The 25,137-nt window shown below is 36.1% G+C and overlaps 2 protein-coding genes across 2 annotated transcripts; one reads left to right on the top strand and one right to left on the bottom strand.

The window, feature by feature from the left end:
* Positions 1-13,719: 13,719 nt before the first annotated feature.
* Positions 13,720-16,557, bottom strand: Pex11c (peroxisomal biogenesis factor 11c). Its single transcript, XM_085207538.1, has 4 exons — positions 16,360-16,557; positions 15,892-16,056; positions 15,465-15,652; positions 13,720-14,542 (listed from the first exon to the last, which is right to left on the bottom strand). The coding sequence occupies exons 1-4, from the start codon at positions 16,417-16,419 to the stop codon at positions 14,269-14,271; spliced, it is 687 nt and encodes a 228-aa protein (XP_085063664.1). The 5' UTR covers positions 16,420-16,557; the 3' UTR covers positions 13,720-14,268.
* A 321-nt stretch (positions 16,558-16,878) lies between these two features.
* LOC146540119 (nonsense-mediated mRNA decay factor SMG8) lies at positions 16,879-24,238 on the top strand. The gene is made up of 12 exons (XM_085207537.1): positions 16,879-17,111; positions 17,229-17,524; positions 18,017-18,238; positions 18,636-18,888; positions 19,315-19,467; positions 19,691-19,765; positions 20,031-20,188; positions 21,057-21,260; positions 21,535-21,755; positions 22,263-22,578; positions 23,236-23,446; positions 24,010-24,238. Exons 1-12 carry the CDS (start codon positions 16,971-16,973, stop codon positions 24,190-24,192), a joined length of 2,433 nt encoding a protein of 810 aa, XP_085063663.1. The 5' UTR covers positions 16,879-16,970; the 3' UTR covers positions 24,193-24,238.
* Positions 24,239-25,137: the final 899 nt, after the last annotated feature.

Genomic DNA, 25,137 nt, shown 5'->3' with positions numbered 1-25,137 from the left:
AAAGAAAATTAATAAAGAAAAAGACAAAGCGACTACTAAAGATTCTAATTGAGATTAAGAAAATGTTGTTTTAATTTGATTTTAAAAGTATTTAGCGATGGATTGCCCGACAGTACAGAGTTAGGTAGCGAGTTCCATAAGCGCACTACTTGAACTGTGAAAGATTTTTCATAAAAAGAGGTATTACATATAGGGTACTCAAGCTTTCTTTGAGTTACACATAAGCGTACAGGTCTTTCACTTGGAAGTGTCAATTGAAAACGCTCCCTTAAGTAAGAAGGAGAGGATGACTTTAAAATGTTAAAAAGCATAGTGAGAATGTGCAGGTTACGACGTAAACGCACAGGAAGCCAATTCAGTTGTCGACGGAAATCAGACACGTGGTCAAATTTGCGTAAGCCGAAGATAAAACGAATACACATATTCTGAAGGCGGTCAAGTTTGTCGAGAGCCTCTTCGTTAGCATCAGGATAACAAACGTCAGCGTAATCTAGCAGTGGCAGAAGAAGAGATTGAGCAAGAATGATTTTAGTGCGAATGGGTAAAAAATTTTGAAGGCGTTTAAGAGAGTGCAGAGAATAATGTATGCGTTTACTGATTACATTAATGTTCGGAGACCACGATAACTGTCTATCAATTATGAGACCCAAATTTCTTGCTGAATCAGACAACGGTATTATAGTCTCGTTTAGTTTAATGCAAGGCAAGGTGCTAAACTCTACTCTGGCACGTAATTGCCTACTGCTAATTATTAGAGCTTGAGATTTGGAGGGGTTAATAAGAAGGCCAAACAAAGTCGCCCACTCGCTAATATGAGCGAGATCAGTGTTAATGTTCAGAATTGCAGTGTTTAAGTCTTCACGAGTGGCGTGTCTATATAGCTGTAAATCGTCAGCGTAAAGATGGTATTGACAAGATAGGATTTTGGTAATTTCATTTATAAAAATGGAAAAGAGCAGAGGAGAGAGTACGCCGCCTTGAGGTACACCAGTTACCAAATCAGCCCAGTCAGAGCAAAGCTCTCCGGTGTAGATTCTTTGCTTGCGACCCCGAAGATAAGAACGAAACCATTCAGTGGCAGCCGGAGAGATGTTAAGTGTGGAAAGGATACCAAGTAACACATCAAAATCCACAGAATTAAACGCGTTACTAAAGTCGAGTAAAATAAGTATAGTTCATATATCATATAGTAACTTTAATTAACGCTGAACATGTACTGTGTGATGGGCGGAAGCCGGACTGGAATGTATTTAAAAGATTGTTTTGGAAAAGATAGTTAGAAAGCTGTTGAAAAGCTGATTTCTCAAGGAACTTCGAAAGGACAGGAAGGATGGAAATAGGACGAAAGTGTGAAAAATGAATAGGATTAGATTGTTTAGGTAACGGGAGTACATGTGCACTTTTCCAGGCAGTAGGGAAAGATTTTGACTCGAATGAGAAGTTTAGAATGTGAGTAATAATAGGAGTTACAAGATGTAGCACTAGCAGCAACATGTCACGACTTAAGTTATCACTTCCAACAGCTTTAGAGGAAATAGATACGATGCCCTTTCTAACTTCTTCTACTGTCACTTCATGGAAGGCAAAAGGATCACAGTTAGGCTGGGTGGCCTGAGCCAGTTTTCGAAGACATAAAGTTTTATTGGATTTGGCCATACGCACGGGGGAAGTAGAAAAGTAACTATTTAGAGAATTTAAATCAATGGACTGATAAGAAATGAGATTTACCCACGCCTAGTGACTCAAAGAATCTCCATGTTTGAGAAGGAGAGAAATTATCAATGCAGGAAGTTATATACCGGCGTTTTGCATCTCTACACAACCTGTTACACCGATTTCGCAGCTTTTTATAGACAGCAACATTCTCTGGACTCGGGTGCCACTTGGCTTCTCTTGGCTTTGTCGCGTTTCTTCATTATTATCTTTACGTACGAAGTTAGCCAAGGGGCAGGCGGGCGTCTAAAACGGACTGGTTTAAGTGGTGCATGAGCGTTAAATAAAGATAATAAGTTATTGTTAAAAATGTCAACTTTTTCGTCAATGTCAGAAGATGAATAAAAATGAGACCAATCCATTAAACTAGCGTCTGAAGCAAACGAGTCGTGATCAATATGCTTATAGTTACGACGCATTAACACTTTGCCTCTTCGCTTAGGTAGTGATAAAGTGTAACTTACAAACAGGAGGTCATGGTACGAGAAGGGGGCTGTCAGTTGACCATGTACACGTACGTTCTCCGGTTTGGAGGCCATAATGACATCAATCAAAGAGGGGTCAGAATTTGGAGGAAAATGTGTTTCAGAGAGGGTAAGAATGAAAGAAGTTATTAGAGATTGTAACCTTTTAGCTCTGGAGTCTTGTTTTAGAAGGCAAGTGTTCAAGTCGCCCATAATGATTGTGTGTTCATAAGAAGAGACAAGGCTTTCAAGAACTATTTCAAAAGTATGGAAATAATTAATATTCATAGAGGGACTATAAACAACACCAAGGAGGACTTTAGTATGGCGGCAATTAATTTCAAGAAAGAGATATTCTAAATTGGCTGAGTATTCGTTGGGAGAATGTTGTAAGATCTTATAAGTAATATCAGTTTTAAGGTAAATACAGATACCACCGCCTCTTTTATTAATACCATCATTTCTAATGAGATTAAAGTTTGAAATGGAATAAAGAGAAGAAAGGAGAGAAGGTTTAAGCCATGACTCTGAGACCAAGATACAGTCGATGGGTACATTATTAAACGACACAAGAAGGTCGGTGTAGTGCGCTGGTATGCTTTGAGCATTGATGTGCACCAGATTCAAGCAACTTCGTTACTACAAATGCATATGAGTCTCAAATTTTGCATAGACGTCACTAGGACGTAGTCAGGGCGACAGAAATTAATAATAACATACAGGGTGAGTCATATTGAACTTTCCGGTTTTGGAAGGACGTTGCACGAAGAAGGGAAGGAGTAGAAGGGTGGGGATGGTGTCATTAGACGCGCCATGACATGCAGTTTTAGTGTGAGCAATGGCTTGGTCAGGACAACATCGTGCGTTCGTAGTTGAAGAGTTTATTAAAAATGGCGGCTCCGTGATCACAACACAGCGTGCGTTCCGTTTACATTTTGCTATTGGTCGACGTGATCCCATTCCCACTGGACCAACAATCAGAAATTGGGTATCAAATTTTAGAGCAACATCATCAGCATTAAAAACAAGACCACAAGGCCGAATTAGGACGTCAACGTCAGCGGAAAACGTGGATAGAGTGCGGGCTTCAATTCAACAATCCCCTCGGCGTTCTGTTCGGAAACATGCCGCTTCACTAGGATTATCTTTCAGTAGTGTCCGCAGAATACTGCATAGAGACCTTAAATTTCACCCATACAAGATTCAGGTAGTGCAAGAATTAACAGTTAGAGACTTAGACACACGAACAAATTTATGCTGCGACATTCAGCAGATCCCCCGCACTGCTGTTTTGATCTTCAGTGATGAGGCACATTTTCACCTCGCCGGAACTGTCAACAAACAGAATTTTCGATACTGGGCTGAGAATAACCCACGAAACCTACACGAACGACCACTTCACAGCCCTCGAGTGACAGTGTGGTGCGCTATTGCAGAGTTTGGTGTGTGGGGTCCCTATTTTTTTGAAGAAGATGGTCAAGTCGTCACAGTTACCTCTGCTCGGTATTGCGACATGCTTGAAACTTTTCTGAAACCGAAATTGGAGGAATTAACGCAGAATCATGACAACGATAACATCTGGTTCCAACAAGATGGTGCTACAGCCCATACATCCAGGCGTTCAATGGAAATCCTGCGACAAATGTTTCCCGGTCATCTCATTTCTTTGCGAGGTGACGTTGGGTGGCCGCCGAGATCACCTGATTTAACCCCCTGCGATTTCTTTCTCTGGGGTTACCTGAAGGAAAAGGTGTACACGCATCGTCCCCGAACCATCGATGGACTGAAGGCTGCAATCACGGAAGAAATCAATGCTATTCCGCTGAATATGACTCGACGAGTAATGGACAACTTCCGGGAAAGGCTTCAGCAGTGTGTGGTCAATGGAGGTAGACATTTACAGGATATCATTTTTAAAACCAACTAAATTAAAACTGCATGTTATGTGCTTTCAAACAATAAAATAATTTTTACTGCATGTCGCTTTGTTTTTAATACACACCTTATTGAAATCGGAAAGTTCAATATGACTCACCCTGTAGTTCACGTGGGTGAAACCGCGAGCGGGCCGCTAGTTTATTATATTTTCTAATTAATAGTAAATTAAAATAATTATCAATTTCTTCTTTATTTAACTGATAAAAGAGTATTTACAAAACTTACATCCGTACCTATGCTCAATTAAAGTCCATAAATTTAATTCTAAATTATAATATCCTTACAGTTCTCCCTTGATAAAATTGGTAAAATTAATTGTATGATAAATGAATTTGTTAGATATGTTCTTATGTGTACATAGTTCATAACAAACAGTAGAGAATATAAAGGTTTATAAAAAAAATCAATTAACATTTTTCTGTAATCTATATATATAAAAGGACTTGTCCTCACTGACTGAGGTAAGACGCACGCACAGCCGTAACCGCTGTGCGTAGAAACGTTAAATTTGGACAAAAGTTTACTTTCGTAATCTGGACATCCACTAAGAAGGGATTTTGAAAAATTTTAACCCTAAAGGGGTGAAATAGGGGTTCAAAGTTTGTATGGAAAAAAATTTAAATCGGCACCGATTTTTATAAAATTTTTAATTTAGATTATTAAAAGTATTTAATTGAACACGTGTTTCATCGTTTTCTAGAATTCTCTCCCTAAGGGTGCAAATAAGGGGTTGAAAGTTTGTATGGGAAAATTCTTAAATCGCCACCGATTTTTATAAAATTTGCTATTTAGACTCTTAAAAATATTTAATTGAACATATGTTTCATGGTTTTCTAGAATTCACCCCCTAAGGGTGCAAATAAGGGGTTGAAAGTTTGTATGGAAAAATCTTTAAATCGCCACCGATTTTTATAAAATTTGAAATTTAGACTCTTAAAAATATTTCATTGAACACGTGTGTCATGGTTTATTAGAATTCACCCTTAAATACGCAAGCGAAGCTGCGCGCGTCCGCTAGTTATCTATATTATTATAGCCAAATTATACAAAATCTTCACATAAATTATAGTCTACTAGCAACCCCCTTGCGGCTTCGCCCGCTTTTACTACTGGATTATTAATATAATGTATGTTTGCAAAGCACTTAAGATAATGTGAAAATTAATTAAACTCTAATGCAACCAGCATTTTTGTAGTTTCAATAAGTATTTTCCAATTGTTTTACACAGCAAGGATTTTTTAGTAGGTACCGTAATTTTAAATCTATACTACTAATCTTTTTAAGTACTTATTAAAATATATTTAAATGACTATTTTTATATAGTTAAATGACTATTTTTAAACGGAAGAAATTATAAACAAAAGCCTACCTACTAATAACTACTACAAAAAATATGAAACCAAATATATCGCGCTGAAATAATACATTCAACTCCAATTATCCAATACGTGCAAACGCATCTAAATCTTCGTTGCTATGCCTCTACAGCGGGCGGGTTCTTTTTTTCGAGCTTGCGGTTAATGCTGAAGAAGGTATTCTGTCCCTGATGAAAAGCAAGCACTACGTGGCTGCCTGTGAGGAAAATTAAATAGAATGCATTGGCCGGGAAGCGAACCCGGGCCACCCGCGTGGCAGGCGAACATTCTACCACTAAACCACCGATGGACTGCTCATGACGCACTTGTATAAGCAAAACGTCGCGGGGCGCGTTTCGCAGCAAGGATGTTTTGATATTGTAACAACTTCTAAAGTACTTATTAAATGAAAAACAGTAAAAGACAGTTTTGATCTACATTAAATGGCCAGCGTAACTAATATACTTATTTATATGCTGAGAGTAAGGGATAAGTAAAACTTGAGTCGGCACAGCTGATGAGTCAACGGCGTGATGTGTCAATAATTAAATGCGTTTTTCTCTAAAACTATTCGCAATTTCGAAATAGTGTAAACAGCAAATTTTATCTTCGTTTAACGTAGAAAATTAATAAAGTATTTTAAAGGATAAGGATTAATACCATTATGGAAAAATATCCCTCACAATAAAAAATATATTGAAATTACTATTTTTAGACAGAAATATGATTACTACACGTTATCCTTAAAAGATAAAAATATGCTGTCGCGGACTTTTTTGTGGATCTTATTAAGAGAAACAATACTCCAGTACATTATTTTCATGTATTACTTACCATTAAAGCAGCGCATGCGCGAAAGTGTCTCAACGGGTAGGACTTTAGACACATTTATCGTATTGATGTTAATTTACATAAGAATGTACAAATAATAAACTATATATAAACCTTCCCTGAGAAATACTCGACTTAATGGTGAAAACCGCATAAAAATCCGTTGGGTGGTTTAGAAGAAGAAGAGTTAGAAAGTTCAGACAGACACGAAAAGCGACTTTGTTTTATAAGATATAGGATGTGTTATTCTGATGTATAAGCTATATTACTGTAAAGTTTAATCTAAATCCGTTCAGTAATTCTAAAAGCGGAACAAATTTACATTCACTTACATTTATAATGTTAGTAGGGCTATAGATACTATTCTAATACTCACTAGTTGAACATGCGCGTCGAAATGCGCAATGGATTTCCCCTCCTCCGCTCCCTTCCTCCCCACAATGTTACCCCAAAGCTTTAAAACATAGTAAACAGCGCTTTCACAAAAGAGAAATTTGGGGAAATCTTGGGCAGATTTCCCCGTCTTCGCCGCCCTACAGAGCGGAAGTAGAGGGTCTTAGCTTCCGGGAAGGCCTGGAGGAGGGCAGGAAAATGTCTGACTTGTGGGCGGCGGTACTAGGATAGCAAAGACGGGAAGAGTTTTCTAAGAAATGTCATTTATAACGCATGCGCTAAAATATTGATTTTTGCAACCCTATTAGTTGAGTAGGAAGGATGGATGCGATATGATGAAGCTTGAACGCTTTAAAAAAGTAGTTAGTATAAAAAATGTAGTATAATTTTAAAACCGCATTTTCTACATTTTTTAAAACTTCAAATAAGATCACAATACTCGTACAGTTTCCAGTTACAGATTTATGAATCATTTTTGTTCAATAAATACATACTTTTGTAAGTCTGTATTTATTGCAATGTATCTGCTCTCTTTTTAATCTATATACGTGAAAAATCAATACAATTATATACAACGTGTCCCACATAAAGTAGGGTGGGCAGAGGGAACCTCCGAACCTAGTGTTAAGACACTTAAGATTCCACTTAACACTTCGATTCCCCAGTTTCCGCCGAAGTCTTGAGGCATTGCGTGTTGAACGGCGAAATTGGCGGAACTTAACGCCGCGCTTTACCTCGTTACCAGAGATTAAATATTTCATTTCCTCGAGTAGGAATCGAACCCACACGCTTATGCCTCTTCGCCACGGCTGGCCTCAACAAATTTAAATTAATGTTTTAAAATAAGTTATGTCTAACTAAATATCTTATCCAGAAAACAAATCGTAGATCCGCGTAGCACATAACTTAGATGGAAATGCTTCTTCGTAGAATATGATGCCCTAGTAGCCCGGACGTCGTGGAAACTTACTTCGGAGCTTTTCTATTCAGAGGGCTTTCCCTTTCAACGGAAAAGGAATTATTTCCATTTCATTCATAAAGACTTTTCTTGATACATAGTTACATAATGTCTTAAGTGCCACGTGCTTTTTCAGCTTAAAGCGAGATGTTGTTAAATGATAGGGATGTATTTTTTCTAATAAAAAAAAGGTAAATCGAGTAGGTATAAGCATTATAAATATATTTTTTTTATATAGAATTGGACAATTACAAAATTATAAAAGTAATCAATAGTTACTATTGCGACATCAATAAAAAAGAAGGTATCTAATAAAAAGAGTTCTAGTAGAACCCAACGTAACATTATAAAAAAAGGGTTCCTTTATCGAATAACCATCATTATTCGTCAACTGAAAGAACTCTATAAAAGCTTCTGAAAAGCTCAGCAAATTTTTTAAATAAAAAATATGTACGTTTCTAATTATTTATACATAATTAAATATTATTGTATTAATCCTTACCGAATAAAATAAACATAATATTTTCATTAAATAATGCAATAATTTCAATAAGTGAAAAATGTCGATCAGTTGTTCATGTTTTTTCATGTTCATGTTGTCGAGAAAGTTGAACGCCCGCCCGCCCTGTCATTCACTCTCATCATTGCTCCGCCTTTTTGGGCAGAAATACCAGGAGCTCATAACTAAACTAGGGGTTGTATTTTCTTCCACCTTCATTCTCAACCCCAACCCCACTTCGTTACCGCAAGATCGACGTGTATTTTTTACTTAGGCTCTCTTCACATTTATCATTTAATGTTCACTTGAAGAGGGATCTCGGGAATCTAGTGTTAAGACACTCCGTTCTCAATAAATCTCAATTCCGTTCCCTACTTTCCGCCGTATTCTGGAGGCATTGTGTGTTCAGTGGCAGACCTCAAAGCTCCTGGCTTTGAGTTGGAAGTCAAAATATTTAATGTTTCGTTTCCTCAAGTGAGAACCGAACCCACATCCTGGCGCATTTAAAGTCGCACGCTTGTATTCCTTCGCCACAAAACACAACAACCTTCCATAACACCGTCAACAAATAATCGTTTTGAAGTAATAATAAAAATAAATAAATATTTATTTTTCACCATGTTGTTGTCAATCCCATTCGACATTCCATTCGAATTCCTTTCAAATTTTCAGACAGGATTTTCCTTTCAGATTCTTTCCACAAGCTTTCAAAATATCCAGATTACCAGGACGACATAAGTTTGTGGGAGCCAAGGCTATGTATCGCGTTCCCTTTTACGTATTCTGAAATATTGTAGATTTTTACGTAGCGAAAAATATTTTTTTATTTTAATTATTAGGGGGGTAGAGCTACTCGCGTCCGTAGGATTTACCACCTATTCCTAGGCCCACCCTACACGTGCCCCCCGGGTGGTGCAAAATGAGTAGCGACGCCGAGCAACGGGCGGCGGTCAACTAACCTGTCTTTGGTTCATCACAAACCTTGGGAGATTAAATCCTCTCAAAAAGAGTGACTGCGGTACCTTGGGAAAGTGCCGCTAGTATCTCCCACCTCTTTTCTATGAATTATGAACGAAAAAGATGTTGTTTTGTCATGCGATCCGGCTAGCCCCCGGCGCTTGCAGGTATCCGGGCCTGCAAGTGTGAAATTGGTTACCGAAGACTGCACAGGAGCGAGCGACCAGGCCTCTGCGTCAGTATATGCTACTGGAAGCAATACTAAAAAATATGTACAACAGGCATTCCATCCAAGTTTATTTACTCAAAGACCTAGATCTTCTTCACTAGGAAGCCCAGTATGTCACAAAGGAAATCCTCTATCAGAGGCAATTGCTACTGACAATAACGCTAAACCTTGCCATCCTGTATGGCAAAGGTCACCAACTCAGCGAAACTCTAAAAGAAAAAGACAAACTAACAGCCCATCAAACACAAAAAGACACATTACCAGCACTTCAAACAAATTTAGTGGACTCCCGATAGATCTAACTGATGAAGATTCTAAAGAACAAAATCAAATAGCTCCTTCTAAAAGGGTTCATAAACCACCACCAATCATCCTCTATGGTGTAGAAGATCTTTCTAATCTAACTGATCTCCTAAATAAAGCTGTACCCAGTGGAACTTACTCATACAAAATTATCAATAGGGATCAACTAAGAATCGTAACACTATCAACTGAAATCTATAAGGACCTAATGGACCACATTCGAAAAAATGGCCTTATAGGCCATACATTCACACAAAAAGAAAAGAAGTGTTATAGAATCGTAGTTAAGAACTTGCACCACACTACACCTAAAACAGCCATAATCGAAGAGATAGAAAAGACTGGCAACAGAGTTAGAGGAGAAATAGTATGTGCAATATCAAAAAAGAATAAAAAACCATTGAATATGTTTTTTGTAAATATTGAACCCAGCCCTAACAACCCAGATATAAAAAATATTGAATTCATTTATCATACCAGAGTCAAGATTGAAGATCCGAGGAAATCTAACGACATCCCTCAGTGCACCAGATGCCAACAATATGGACATACGAAAAACAATTGTATGCGTCCCTATCGGTGTGTCAAATGTGCAGAAGGACATAAAACTACGGATTGTCCTAAAAAAGATAGAAATACACCTGCTACCTGCACACTTTGCTTTGGCGATCATCCAGCCAATTATAAGGGCTGCCAAGTCTACAAAGAAATCAGAGCAAGAAAAAATTACCGGCCTGTAAATAAAAAACAGCTAGTTACACAAAGAACTAATAAGTCACCCATTCCACCAGATGTGAAAGAGTTCCCTCCGCTCCATACTCGGATGCAAAACTATAGCGAAGTTCAAGATGATAACAGCATATCTAGCTTTAAAAAGAAAATGACATATTCTTCAGCTACCCGACACCATTTAAAGAAAACAGAGCATGTACAGCCTCAGTCAACAAGTTCACTAGAACAAATTATTATGAAACAATCTGAAAAGATAGATATATTAATACAACAAATGGGCACTTTATTAGGATTGCTCACTACACTAATAGCCCGCCAGCAAAAATGAAAACTCTGAGGATCGCTACATGGAACATCAATGGCCTTGCTCCTAATAGGCTAGAAGTAGAATTGTTCCTAATTCATAATAAAATTGACATCTTACTAATCTCCGAGACACATCTGACAGAGGAAAGAGTCGTTAAGATTAATGGATTTACAGTATATTATTCTAATCATCCTGATGGAACGTCGCACGGTGGTGCTGCAATAATTATCAGAGAATGTATTAAACAACATGTATTGCTCAACCTCCAATACCCGCATCTCCAAGCCATAGCAGTAGCAATAGATGACTGGCAGGGAGCGCTTACTGTTGCTGCTGTATATTGTCCACCTCGACATAGGATTGATGAACAAATGTATACAGACTTTTTCTGCAAACTTGGAAAAAGATTCATCACTGGAGGTGACTGGAACGCAAAGAACATCTATTGGGGCTCTAGACTTACTACAACACGAGGCCGAGAGTTGAAAAAAGCTATAGATAAACTTTCCCTCGTTGTCCTCTCTACTGGAGAGCCAACCTACTGGCCGACTGATCCCAATAAAACTCCTGATCTTATTGACTTCTTTGTCTGTAAGGGAATGTCAGAGCTCTACACTAGGATGGAATCTTGTCTGGATGGAACTTCTGACCATACACCGATGATCTGCAGTCTCAGTACTACCATTATCTGGAAGGAGGCGCCAGATACATTGTACAACAATAAGACTGATTGGGACGCCTTCCGAGAATATATTGATGTACATATCAATCTATCCATACGGCTTAAAACAGAGGAAGATATCGAAAGCGTCACGCTGTATGCCACGAACTTAATACAGAAGGCGGCATGGCTATCCACTCCATCACTTAGTCTCAAACAAAAATCGCAAGACATTTCTGTAAAGATCAAAGAAAAGATAGCCAAAAAAAGGAGACTTAGACGGAAATGGCAAACAAGCAGAAATCACAGGTATAAAAGGGAACTAAACAAAGAGCAAAAAGAATTGAAACAGATGCTGGTAGAAAACGAAAATCAAACTCTCCAGGATAAACTACAGACTCTATCTCCACACCAAGCGGATGATTACTCTCTCTGGAAGATGACGAAATCACTGAAAAGACCTAAAGATCACATTCCTCCACTAAGAAAACCAAATGGTGATTGGTCGAGACAGCCTTTCGAAAAGGCAGAGTTATTTGCTAATTTTCTAAAAAAGACTTTTACACCTCATGAACCTGATCTCATGGACACAGAAAGAGAAATTGATGACATCCTGACGACTGATAAACAACAAGTATCGCTACCTGTAAAGCGAATAACAGCTGTGGAAGTGAAAAGATCTATACTAGGATTAAAAACAAAGAAGGCGCCAGGATTTGACCTGATTACAGCAGAAGTTTTGAAACAACTCCCCAAAAAAGGCATAGTCCTCCTTACAATTATATTCAATTCTGTGCTAAGGTTACAATATTTCCCATCATTGTGGAAAATATCAACTATAAACATGGTTGCAAAACCAGGAAAGCCTACGACAGAAGTCACTTCATACAGACCTATAAGCCTCCTTCCTGTAATATCAAAATTATTGGAAAAACTTCTCCTGCAACGAATAAATCCGATACTGGAAGAGCATAAAATAATACCAAATCACCAGTTCGGATTCCGAGCGAGCCATGGTACGGTAGAACAGATTCATCGAATTGCTCACACTATCCGCCAAACCTTGGAGAAAAAGGAATACTGCTCTGCCGCATTCATCGACGTACAACAGGCTTTCGATCGTGTGTGGCATAAAGGATTATTATGCAAACTAAAAATATGCCTGCCCAACAATATGTATATGATCCTAAAATCCTACCTTCAGGGCCGTATGTTCCAAGTCAGGGTCGAGGAAAGCTTATCATCTATCTGCCGCATAGAAGCTGGAGTCCCGCAGGGATCAGTGCTGGGTCCGGTATTATATACAGTCTACACTGCTGACCTCCCTTATTCCGATGATACTTTAACTGCTACTTACGCTGATGATACGGCACTACTCTCAAGTCACAAAGATCCAAACATAGCGTCTGCAAAATTACAAGAGCACCTAGATAAAGTCGCAACTTGGTTCAAAAAGTGGAGAATAAAAGCAAGTGCTGCTAAGTCTATACATGTGACATTCACACTTAAAAGAGGAGACTGCCCACCAGTGAAACTAAATGACATGATTTTACCTCAACAAAAAACAGTCAAGTACCTGGGAATGTATCTGGACAGGAGGCTCACATGGAAAGACCATATCAAGGCAAAAAGAGAACAGGCAAATCGCAAACTTGGGGATATGTACTGGCTAATAGGGAGACAGTCTTCACTCAAATTAGAAAATAAGATGTTAATTTATAAAACTATTATAAAACCTATTTGGACTTACGGCATTGAACTCTGGGGATCAGCAAGCCACTCCAATATAGAAATACTTCAACGCTTCCAAAATAAAGCCTTAAAAATAATTGCTAGTGCTCCATGGTTCATAAGAAATACAGAAGTCCACGAATATCTTGAAATACCTACTGTCAAGGAACAGATAAATATATCGTGTATCACATATAAAATGAGATTGGAACATCATAGAAATGAACTTGCAAGGTCACTGATCGATATAGATGAAAACATACACCGACTAAGGCGATCCAGACTTGCTTCAATTTAAAGAAGCATAACTGTGAAATGAGATGACGCATCACAGGATGGGTTCATCTCCAAAAGTCAATCCAGATATATATAAAATTTAATTATAGCTTATTGGCTGATCGTAAATGGATAGAAATTGAAAAAAAAAAAAAAAAAAAAAAATTTTAATTATTTATTTATTTAATATTTTTTAAGAAAATTAGTTTTTACTATAATAATTGTTAACGTTAATGAATACTATTCGTTTCATATCTATGTAACTACTATGACTATAAATGAACAAACCATAACTATTCACATGCATTACTTAGAATTATTAGAAAAAAAATATAACCAAGAATAAAAACAGGTAAATAAAAGAACAGACATGGACTAATTTATTTATTATATTAATGTTAGTGCATATATACAAATATAAATCATTCAATTTGCCCGTACATCTCATTTTTATTTCTACTGTACCCTGTTTCATGAAATTAGAATGGAATTGGAAGATATCAATAGGTATATACAATAAATTGTAAGACGTTCAGACATGAAAAATATAAATCAAAGTCATATTTGTACTGGAATCCAATAATGTAACGCATACTACCCGTAGTTAGTTTTTTATTTTAAACAATACCTTATTTCAAAAATATGGTATGTAGTTGTTTTTACATAAAATAAAGTTCAAACTTACTTGCGTAAATGTTGGAATTGGTAAATTGGTATATATAATTATTCTATAAATAAAAGTTCGAAATTCTACTGCTTTTTATACTTCATATTGTAAAAGGAAAAATAAGGTAATATTGTATATAATTTTTTTTAAAATAAAATTTAAGTTTCATCTTTTCAAAAATAAGTATACATTGTCAAAATTACATTATTAAACCAAAGTAACATGTCCTCCACATTTCACAATTTACAATAATTTATTTAAAAAGTCGTTTCTTAGCAAAATACAACCCTATACCAACCACAGATGACAGTGTTGCTATGGCTGAAACCTTAGTTCCCCCTATTTTTTCCCCCCAAAGACAACCAGAGGGTAAACAGCTAACCGCATGAGTGATATCTAAACAGAGTTTCGCAGCGGTAACACTTTGTATTAATAGTCTATTGTCAAGATTTTTTCTCGCTTCATATGCATCTTCTGAGTTAAGACAGTTTTTACTCCACCAAAGATGCCGCATTGAACGGAATGTTCTGGAAGTGGAAATTTTTATTAACATTTTTAATCGTAAAAAAAAAAACATTTTATGCAATGTACAAAACAAATGGCACAAGAGGTTCCCTCTACCACCCTGCCACACGCAGATACAGAATGAGGCTAATACAAAATATATTTTACACAAATAATGCAAAGAATGGTATGGTATGGGTTTGTGATTATGGCATTCCGAGTGTGCCAGTTGAACACATCACTTCACCAATGTTACATTATGTGGAGAAGCCACAGAGGAGGTTGTACGAAAATGCAGAGAAATAGTTCCGAATTACTTATTAGATATGATTGCAGAGTAATTAATGTTTTGTATTGATTGCAAAATACTTTCATTAATATTAATTATTTTGTACTATATCTGACTCATTAACATAATGTGCTAATATTATAATTAAAAAGTACTCAGTACCTTATTGTTAGTAAAGACTTTAAATTATGTAACTCGAAACTATATACAGAAACATACAAAAAATCAAGTGCCACACATTTTTCTATCAATTCAACTTTCTAATTATTTTAATTACACCAAATTATTATTATTTCTTTTGTTTATTTTCCCAAATTATCCCTTGAGGCAGGTTAGGCCATGAAAATAAGTATTAATGAACTTCATTCTCCTATCCAGTACAATATAATATACTTTGTGTTGTATGACAGGACTCAATGTTGTGCCTTGTGCAGCCAAGTTAGAATAACTTTTTCCACTGTTAATATATCTCTAGTATCAGAATTAGCAGTAATTCACAATTATATAATGCAATTAGAAACACTGGCAACATCATAGAAAATACTTGTAGACAATTCATTATAAGTCTATAAGTGATGTACTGATATCACTCTTTTAAGTTCCAATTATTTGTTCAATTTTTTTATTTTATTATATGTGTTAAATTAAATACTCACTGTATAAGTGAAATATAAAGACTAGCAGCCCATAAAGCTGTGCTTAACAATTCTAATTTGTCTGCTGTCGATGTAGAGAGCTTTAAGATGCCAACATCATAAAGCCAGCAGGCTTTCTCAACTGGCAAGAATGTTTGGTCAACCATATTAGCAAGAACTCCTAAGAGTGCTGCAATTTTTGAAGATTCCTGTAATATTTAATTCATTAGCTTTTGGATTAGATCAGAAATATAAAAGTAAAATAAAAACATTACAAACATAACATGACAACCATAACATTTAAGTAAAACTCAATATACATATAAAAACAAAAATTATACAATCTATGATGTAATTAAATAAGATAAGGTTATCACATGAAAATATGCAATTAATTTTCTTATACTGATATACATTTCAACATTGGAATTTATGTATTTCAACTTACATGTCTTCCTAGACCATAGCTGTATGTATGTCTTATCATAGGTATGTCATCAAACAGCCTTAACATCAACCGGGCATTGGAAAGACGAGAGCCTGCTGTCTGCCAAGATTTTTCTCCTTGCACACATCCATACAGCTTGCAAGTATAGCATGCTAGACGGACAATCTGGAAATATATATAATTTAATTTTCAATTTTTAGAAATTTCATCCTCCTTTTAAAGTTTAACTTCAACATATAATATTTACTATATAAGTTTAAAAAATAACTTCCAAAACTCATTCTAGTATTCACTTACTGAGATAAGATTTGCGGCAAACTTAAGATAGTAAAAAACAAAATCTATGTGACAATATGGATTAGCCTTTCACTAGAATAACAGGTTGTTAGGAATTGTTATGCATTACAAATTATTAACTGGTAATTTCAGGGTTTTGAAATATATAAGAAATATTTCCGCATATTTTACCTTGTCGCGGCCGTTGTAACTATCTAATAGTTCGCAAATATCGTCTATTATCGACGACATTATTATACAACTCACTTTCGTACCCAATTCACTGATAAGTTATCTAATTTAATTTTAGTGTTTGGAATTTAAGCACGTGTAATGCTGCAAAATTTTGTTTGATAACTGATACTGCTCTACGACTACATTTTCCCACTCTCCACGAAAAGTTGCGGACCTTGACTGCCTTGACTCATAGAAAGGTTAGCCAACGCACAGCTGACACTTACTTTGTTGACATCAACTATTTGACAGCTAGCGTGAATGTCGAAACTATGTCTGAAGTGCTAATGCTAAATGACAAAACGCCTTACTGTACGGTATGCTTTTGTTGAAAAATAAATATGGATTTATTAACTACGCAAATATTCGGCATCTTTTTGAATAAAAAAATTTTGATTTAATATTTTTTTTGTATTTTGATAATTGGATTGTAGAGTCTAACACTTTTACGTATGTAGAAAGTAAAAAATAACAATTGCTGATTGTCAATTTGACATTTATGAACCAAAATATTTAATCACAATCTTTGAACACAATATAGTATTTTCTTTTCATTAATATGACTTAAAATGACTCAAACATTTAGTATTAACGATATTCCGGAATTCTCCAAAAGGGAACGAATTGTAGTTGTTGGTATTATTGGTAAATCACCATATCGGTATCCTAATAAAACTACGCCTCTGGTATCTTCAGTACAATGTGAAGAAGTAAGTATTAAAAGTATTAATATGCTATATTAAAATCTTTTAAATAACTTTTACTATAGTATTCGTGGAATAGGTATACCTACCAAATATTATACACCAATATATTTAAACTTTCAGAATGGCATTGAATGCCACTGGGACGAGAGGAAAGGCGTATTGTATCTCCATGCAGTTACATATCTCGACACCAAGAAATTGGTATCCTTAGCTGCAGAACTTGATGAAAATTCTCAAAGTACAGTTAAAGATGCAGATGCAGCACATTGGTTGGTGGCATCTGGAGAACTTGCTATGGACTCGTGCAAAGCTATTGCATTGATTTTTCATTTATGTCATATAGTAATACTATCTTCACCCACTCCTGTTTTTGATCTGGGATATTTACAACTATTTAAAGCTGTTGATAGCTATAGGTTTGTTATTCATATTAATTTGATACATAGGTTATTTAATTTTTAATTTTTATAATATATTACTATTTTATTATTTAACTTAAATGAACATGTACAAAATTTATTTTTTTAAGTTCTAATCACACATTAATGAATGTTAAAAACATAATTATTCTAGTCTAGTGGGACTCAAACTTTCTCATTTTTTCCAAGAGAGGTTCCCAATAGATGTAGGATGTATAAATTTTACACATCCTATCCTACTAATATTATAAATGTGAAAGTTTGTGAGAATGGATGAATGCTTAGTCGTCTCTCAGGCAAAAAACAACTGAATCGATTAAGTTGAAACTTTACAACAACAACAGCTACAGCTTATAAATAACAATAAGTTTAACCTGTACCTGCTATGGATTTCTAGTTACAATTTTTTTCCCATTGGTTATGTGAAAGTGAAATAAATCATATTAAACTAAACCACACATTCTAGTTTTAGTGTAATTCTATTTCCAGGGCAGAACTTGTAGCACAAACAACATCTGCCATACTTTCCTCTGAGGCTGGAGGAGCATGGGAAACTCATGGCAGGCCATGTTGCCCCCGCTTACTTTTTCACTTTAGAAGGGCCCCTACACCATTAAAAAAAGTACCAGCTGCATTAAAAAGACTGGAACATGCAGTGGAAGATCAAATATATTTTATTTTGAGGAAAGCTAGATTAATCACTAATGTTTGGTAAGATTGAAAATATCAAATGAATAATTTTTATACTACTATTAGTAAAGTATATTAGTATTATATATTAGTATAGTAGTATTATAAACACCACGCAACATGCAATACCTTAAGAATTTAGCGGAGAGTGGGTAATTGAAGTGCCTGCTGAATTCTCGAGGCATTGTATATTGAGTTGCAAACTCAATGCCTCACTTAGCCTTATTACCAAAGCAAGAAAATGAAAATATCAAATATTTAATTCCCTCAATTATGATCAAGTTCACAATGATTGTAGTTATACTTTTATAGTTGCATACATTGCCTGTTCACCATATAGGCCTCATTCATAATTTATGATTTCATTCATTAATTTCATTTTTCAATATATATCTATATAAATAAAATATTTCCACAGCGCCAAATCTTTATTTGCAATACCTAAAAATGAAGAATTTGTCTACATAAATGCTGATGATGATAATCATTGTGCTAGAGATGTTAGCTCGCTCATACGAGGTCTAGTGCATCTCTGTAACGGAATTGAACCTGAGACAAAATCCCAGAGGAGCTCCTTTAGGCAGTTTTTACAAGGACATTTAGATCTTGCATTTGGTGAAGGATTTGATGATAATGTTGGCAAATATGCTATGAGCACTTCTTTCTTTGAGGTATGTTTTTTTGTATTTCTGTGGTTGTTTGTTAATAATAATCTTCATACGTTAAACTTACATTTTATATAAATGGAGTTATCTCAAAGTAGTTATCTCCATGATTTGTGACCAATGAATAACTGCACAAAAATCTAGCAATACCTACTAATAGTCAAGTTCACTAAATCATATAAAAAAAAATTAAACCACCCAAAGTCACTTACCCAAAAACTTATGGATGATATAAAATGTTAACGCCGACTTACGTACTAGATTTCCCAGGATGTGCTGCAGTAAAAGCAGAACATTATTTTTTAAGTATGGTGTGACACAAGTGGCAATGCCAACACAGGCCAACCAAACCTTGACATGCCTATTGCTGAATGTTCTATATTAGCGACAGATTGCAATATAAAGAAAAATTTAAAAGAGTATTTTTTTTAGTTACCAAGTGCATCTTCGTGGCGTGCAGCCGCTCAAGCACTAACACCTGTTTACTTGCAAGAAACTCCCAAATCTGACAACGACGAGGGCAATGGGGCCCTCTTTGATGCCCTCGCCACTGACGTGAGGTTCTCTCAGGCGAGATGTGCAAAGGTAACTTGAAATTAATTATTACAACATTTTTAACCTAGGAATGGGATACTCATTTTTGCTCTATATTAATAAAAAAATTAAACATCGAAAAGTTTCTATTTTTGACTAAAATTCGAAATATCACTACTGTCAGCATGAAAAGATCTGTTATGAAATAAATGTACTGAAATGTTTTACAAAAAGCTTGAAGCTACCTTTTTTTATAGTATCTTTAATTTTCCAGGTGTTGCCAATAGCGCAAGCATCTTATGCTGAAGGTTTGCCTCCACATTACTCCAGTCAACATCACGCACACAAGGTATTCCAAACACTTAAACTTTAAATGTAATGTATTAATAACATTTATTACATATGGAGTTTAAAAATTTATTTGGGACAATATATCATATTTTTATAAAATATTGCAAATTACCTGTCTCTATTTGTTAATGAAATGAAAAATGATAAATACGTACTATACACGAGGACAGCTATTTTTATTTAAAGATGTACATTCTACACCAATACTTAAGTAGTCCACATAATAAAACATCAACAAGCACAAACCCAGCCTGTTTCTTCAGGTGAGTGTATCGTTAGGCGTGGTAGAGGCCATGGCGCGCGGCCCGCTTGCGGCGGCGGCCCGAGCGCGCCTTCGCAACGCCTGTGCGGCCGTCTGGCGCGCGCGCAAGCTGTGCGAGGCGCCCTCGCTCACCGCGCACCCCTGTATACACCCGCAACAGTATGTACATCTATCTATATATATTGTATAGTGTTACAATAGTTCTTTGGATATGAAATTCTTTGTGGTTCAATAGAGCAATCATCATCATCTCAATCGTTCGTATGCCTATACGACAGACTATAGACAGATTAGCCACGACAACACGAATTCCACGACGATCGGTCTGCCTGAGCGTCCAGTTCGCGGCTGACATTTGAGAACTCCAATGCCATTTTCTTTTTCGGCGCAGTGTAGCAATATCTAACTAGAAAGGCGGCTGTCGTAGGCTTAATCTCCATGAGGGAAAATGAGTTATTTTTATTGCCTCGCTCTGATCACAAAACTAAAACAAAGCGACGAGGTTCCGCTAAGAGTGTATTGAAAAACACGCAATTTTACAAAAGTTCTTTGGTGAGTAAAAATACAGTACGTATACCCGTAATCTACCCTGCTGCTGCGGGAAAAAACGTAAAACTAAAAAAAAAATATATATGGATAACTTTACCAGGGTTCTCAACTTTTGTTTCTTCTTCAGACTGTAAATAATATTTACATGCCCTCCTTATTTATTTAATACAGACACAAAAATTATAACCATTACACCATTTGGTCCCACAAATGCCCGTGCAGAACCCCTACTCTCTAAAGAAAGCTAACTACAGCTTCTATAGTTATATAGCAGACAAGTCAACACCTCACTATCCAATTAGTAAGATGTCAAACTTGTTCAGTTCCAAAACCTTTACACTGTTAAAATATCTAACAACTAATATGTTCACTAAAGTAAAGTTATACTATTTACTAACAAAACGCATAAGCTTCACTCCAATACAAATATATAGGTATTTTTATGTATTTTAACATATTCTATTGTATTTACTAACAGTGATACCACAAAAGAGCACTCATCGGGCGTCCGCTACATAAGCGCGTGCAACTGCGGCCGCACCAAGTGCCCGCGCGACGACCCTTATACCGTGAAGAAAGCTAACTACAGCTTCTATAGTTACGCGGCTGACGAATGTGGTGTTTGTTCTACTTTACTGACTATCGAGTTTCCAGTGTTTCAACCTTCTACGCCTAGCTTCAGGTAAGATATTTTTTTATGAGTTAATAGTTACAAATGCAATATTTTATATTTTTTCATTTTCTTTTAATAAGATTTACTTCTTTGGATTTTTAACCTACATTTTAATAAAAAAATAATATATATTTATTATCGACACATAAATTAATAAAAAAACACATCAAAGTTATCTATAATATATTTTCATACCTTTAAGTAATATTGCAATATCATTAAAAAAACCTCTTTAAAATAAATTACCAAAAATGATTAAAACTTTACAAATGCCTAACTACAGAGCAGCATCAGTCAAAGGATCAACAGAAGAACCTCCAGAAGGGTCTGAAAACAAGGAACCTGCTGAAGAATCTGCAGCTTTAACTTCCCCACAGTCTCGTTCCCCGTGGACACCCCCAGACGAACTGTCCCCAGGGTTCGCCAGGGAGGAGGATGAGGAAGACCCTCCCGCGTGTAGTGATGACGGCATAGAAGTGGTCACAGTACAGGGAACAGCTTCAGGTATGTTTGCTTAAACTTTTTTTATAAACAATGGTGTAATTTTTTAGAGTTAAGCAATTTTAGACATAATGGACAATCTGCGAGATTCATACTCTGCTTTTCACGAGTGTGAGAGTGTATATGTAGTGTAAATGAAATGTCGGCCGTCAAACGAGGTCCGTCACTTACTTGGTCTAAAGACGTCCATACTGCTTTATTACAAGGGGCCTACACCTCTTGTAGTGGTGCTTGATTTGTTAGAAGTGAATGATAAATTTGGCACTGTCACTGTAAAACAAAGATTAAATTTATGCAGTAAAAAAAGATAATTTTCTATAAGTTAAGATAATTGACTTTTAAAAATCAAGAGTAATAATAAAAGGTTGCAATGTCAGGTGTGATATATTTTAATCAGTTTGAACTTTTTTATTGATCTCTTATAATAAAAATCAACGGGCCTCATCTCTAATAATAATTTTTATTTTTGAAAGTTCCTTGTTGCTAACCTGATTTAAAACTGCATTCCAGAAAAAGTAATAAGCCGTCAGCCATCAACAACTGAGTATCTACCAGGAATGCTCCATACAACCAGTCCGGCTGCCCTCCTCCCAGCGTTTCCAAGCTGGTCCCTACTTTGTTTAGGAGCTTCCTCCTTATACTCCCACAGTGCTGGACTCCCTGAACATCTGCAGCCAGGATTTCTACCACATACTAATTATTTGATACCTTGGGACTGTGCTGTGAGAATGGATGCCTGGAGGGCAAGAACTAGAAAGACGCCCACACATAATTTAACTGTGAAGATATTTATTGGTTTTGAATACGAATGTCCGAGGGGGCATAGGTATGTTGTTTCTTTTGTTATATATTTTTTTTATATTTAGCTTTATTTTTTTGCATTGATTGGATTACCAATCCATATTAATGGAAGACAGTTCTACATCAGTTACACAATCTCTAACATGCAATTTACTTATAAATAATTAACTTAAATAACTTATAACTTATAGTAACTGGTACTAGTAACGGAGCGCCAAACACTGTTCACTTGCTGTTCACACTGCAGAGATCTGCATACTTTATTTGCCTCGGTTACTGTCATTAAACTGGGGGTTCTCATGCTTTTTACGTGACCTTCCTCCAGTATCTCTTCTTAGTGTTTTCGAAGGTCAACTGAGGCCGGAACCCTACCTCTCTTGCTGCTCACTTTTTCTTCATAAATCTTTTTTGTAGTTCTTTCATCACGTTTTTCTTCATTCTCACCGTGATATCCTCGCTAGTACTGCAGTACCATATTGCAAATTCGATCAGCTCTATAACAGACCTCGCATGTCCGTATATTCGGGTCTTTATATGGGTACCGGGTACACGAACAGTACGTTTAGCGATTCAGTGACTCGGGCCTCCGTTTCAGGCTTTCCGAACTTTCCTGCACTGTCTAATCGGGGGTCTACAGGAACTCAATATACGAATATGTAATAGTAATACGAATATTACACAGGTTCATGATGTCGTCGCCCGACACGGTGGTAAACGGCAGCGTAAGCGCGTGGGCGCGCGAGGGCGCCGCGGCCAGCGCGGGCGCACGCCTCGCCGCCGCCGCCATGCCCGTGCAGGCGCCCTGCGTATGTCGTGCGCACGCACCCGCACGCCTTGCGCGACTGCACGCTGTTACTCCCAAGGCGCCCGTGCACGTCACGCTGGAGCCCAAGGTCAGTGAGTTTTGTGCGAGCACGCACTGCCCGCGGTTAATTGGTGTAATAACCTAGAAAAGGAAGCTGGAGTTATTGAGGTTGAGATTGTTCTTTTGTACGGTACGGTGGTCGATTTGTATGAGGGATACGCCTGCAGGAGCTCACTTAACACCACGTCACGCACTTTGTAGTTGCCAAAGAGATTTATAGTATAAAAATATAGAGTAGCGAATTTGGTAAAGAAAATCTTGTAGTTGTAGATGGAACTCCATATCGAGACATTATAAGTTGATTAATAAAGACAAGCCTGAGTGCTTCTATCTTAAAGGAATGAAAATTTTAAAATAATTTAAATATCAATCGCCTCATTTGATGATAGCACCAACAATCATCACAGTCGACCTCTGTGGCCCTTCCCAAACGGCTGTATAATAGAGTAGGCTTAGGGCACCTAGTGCTAAGTACTCTGGTTTTCCCACTGTTCCCAATGTTTAAGTCATTGCGTGGCGGAATTTAACAGCGCGCTTCATTTACAATAACATCTTAAAAAGCTGCAAAACTATGTTAGTGTAAAATTGCAGGTACAACCAATACCAGGCGGTCCTATCTTCATCCCGCAACCGGTAGGAGAGCCGCCAATCAAACTCTCCGCCTCTGCGTACTGGATTCTCCGCTTTCCATACATCTATGCGGATGAACGAGGCTGCCTGCCGAGACACCAGCCCGGCACTATACTGACACCTATGTTTGGTTTACAAGAATAAACTAATGTTAAAGGCTTATTATTATTAAAAGTTAATAAGAAATTAAGACTTTTTTTATTCATTTACGCATGTAACAGATTAAAATAATATTAAAGAGACTCTAGACTGCGTGCTAGGTGGTTGGCAATGCTGCGTTTTTGACTATTTATTATGTGACAATAACGAAACAAGAATTTACTTTCATTCTGCAACTGGTAGCAGAGGCGCCCTATTTATACACCTAGCTTCATGGTCGGTTTCTAGAAATATTACTATAATATTTCAACATAATTAAACAACGAAATTTTACAACTTTGTTCATTAATTAAAACAATAAACTATTCATTTTTGAAGAACTAACATAGCATGTTCTTTGTACCACGCTGGGCGCCAAGATAGTAACTTTTTGTAAAATACTTAACTGTATGTCTTATAAACATATATACACGTAAATTTGTGTATCTTATAAATCAATTGAAATAGACTCAAACATGTTTTTTTATTACTATGTATTACAGACTTATTAAAATGTATTCTACGAATACCTATCTTGTTTTTTTTACTTTGACAAGATTTGATTTAAATGTAAGGCCGTCGTTTATATATGTCCATAAATAAAAAATGATATATTTAATAGTTTATTTTATAATATATGTAAGAAATAAAATGAGTGTTTTAATTACCTTGTATTTAATTATTTTATTTTTTTACTCTTAAATAACATGAAATAGCCAATGTTTTTTCTATATCTTTTCCAAATTCACAGGAAATTTAATGCTAGAAACTGGCAAACTTGTCACTAATTTGAAAAAAGAATTTATATATTTTTTTATTGCTTAAGTTTATTGCATCATTAAATTAAATTATTATCTATATTTATTTATTTAATAAAATATTATTTAATAAACGAATATCATTTTATGTTGTAATTTGGTTTAAGACGAATGCGGTAAATTTTCAATGTCA

Source organism: Heliconius melpomene, chromosome 3 (assembly GCF_056956725.1).
Source record: "Heliconius melpomene rosina isolate 202511_hmr_F chromosome 3, ASM5695672v1, whole genome shotgun sequence".
In the NCBI taxonomy this organism is placed as follows: Eukaryota; Metazoa; Arthropoda; class Insecta; order Lepidoptera; family Nymphalidae; genus Heliconius; species Heliconius melpomene.
Note: the sequence above shows the minus strand (reverse complement) of the source record. Positions and strands in the feature narration are given on the sequence as shown.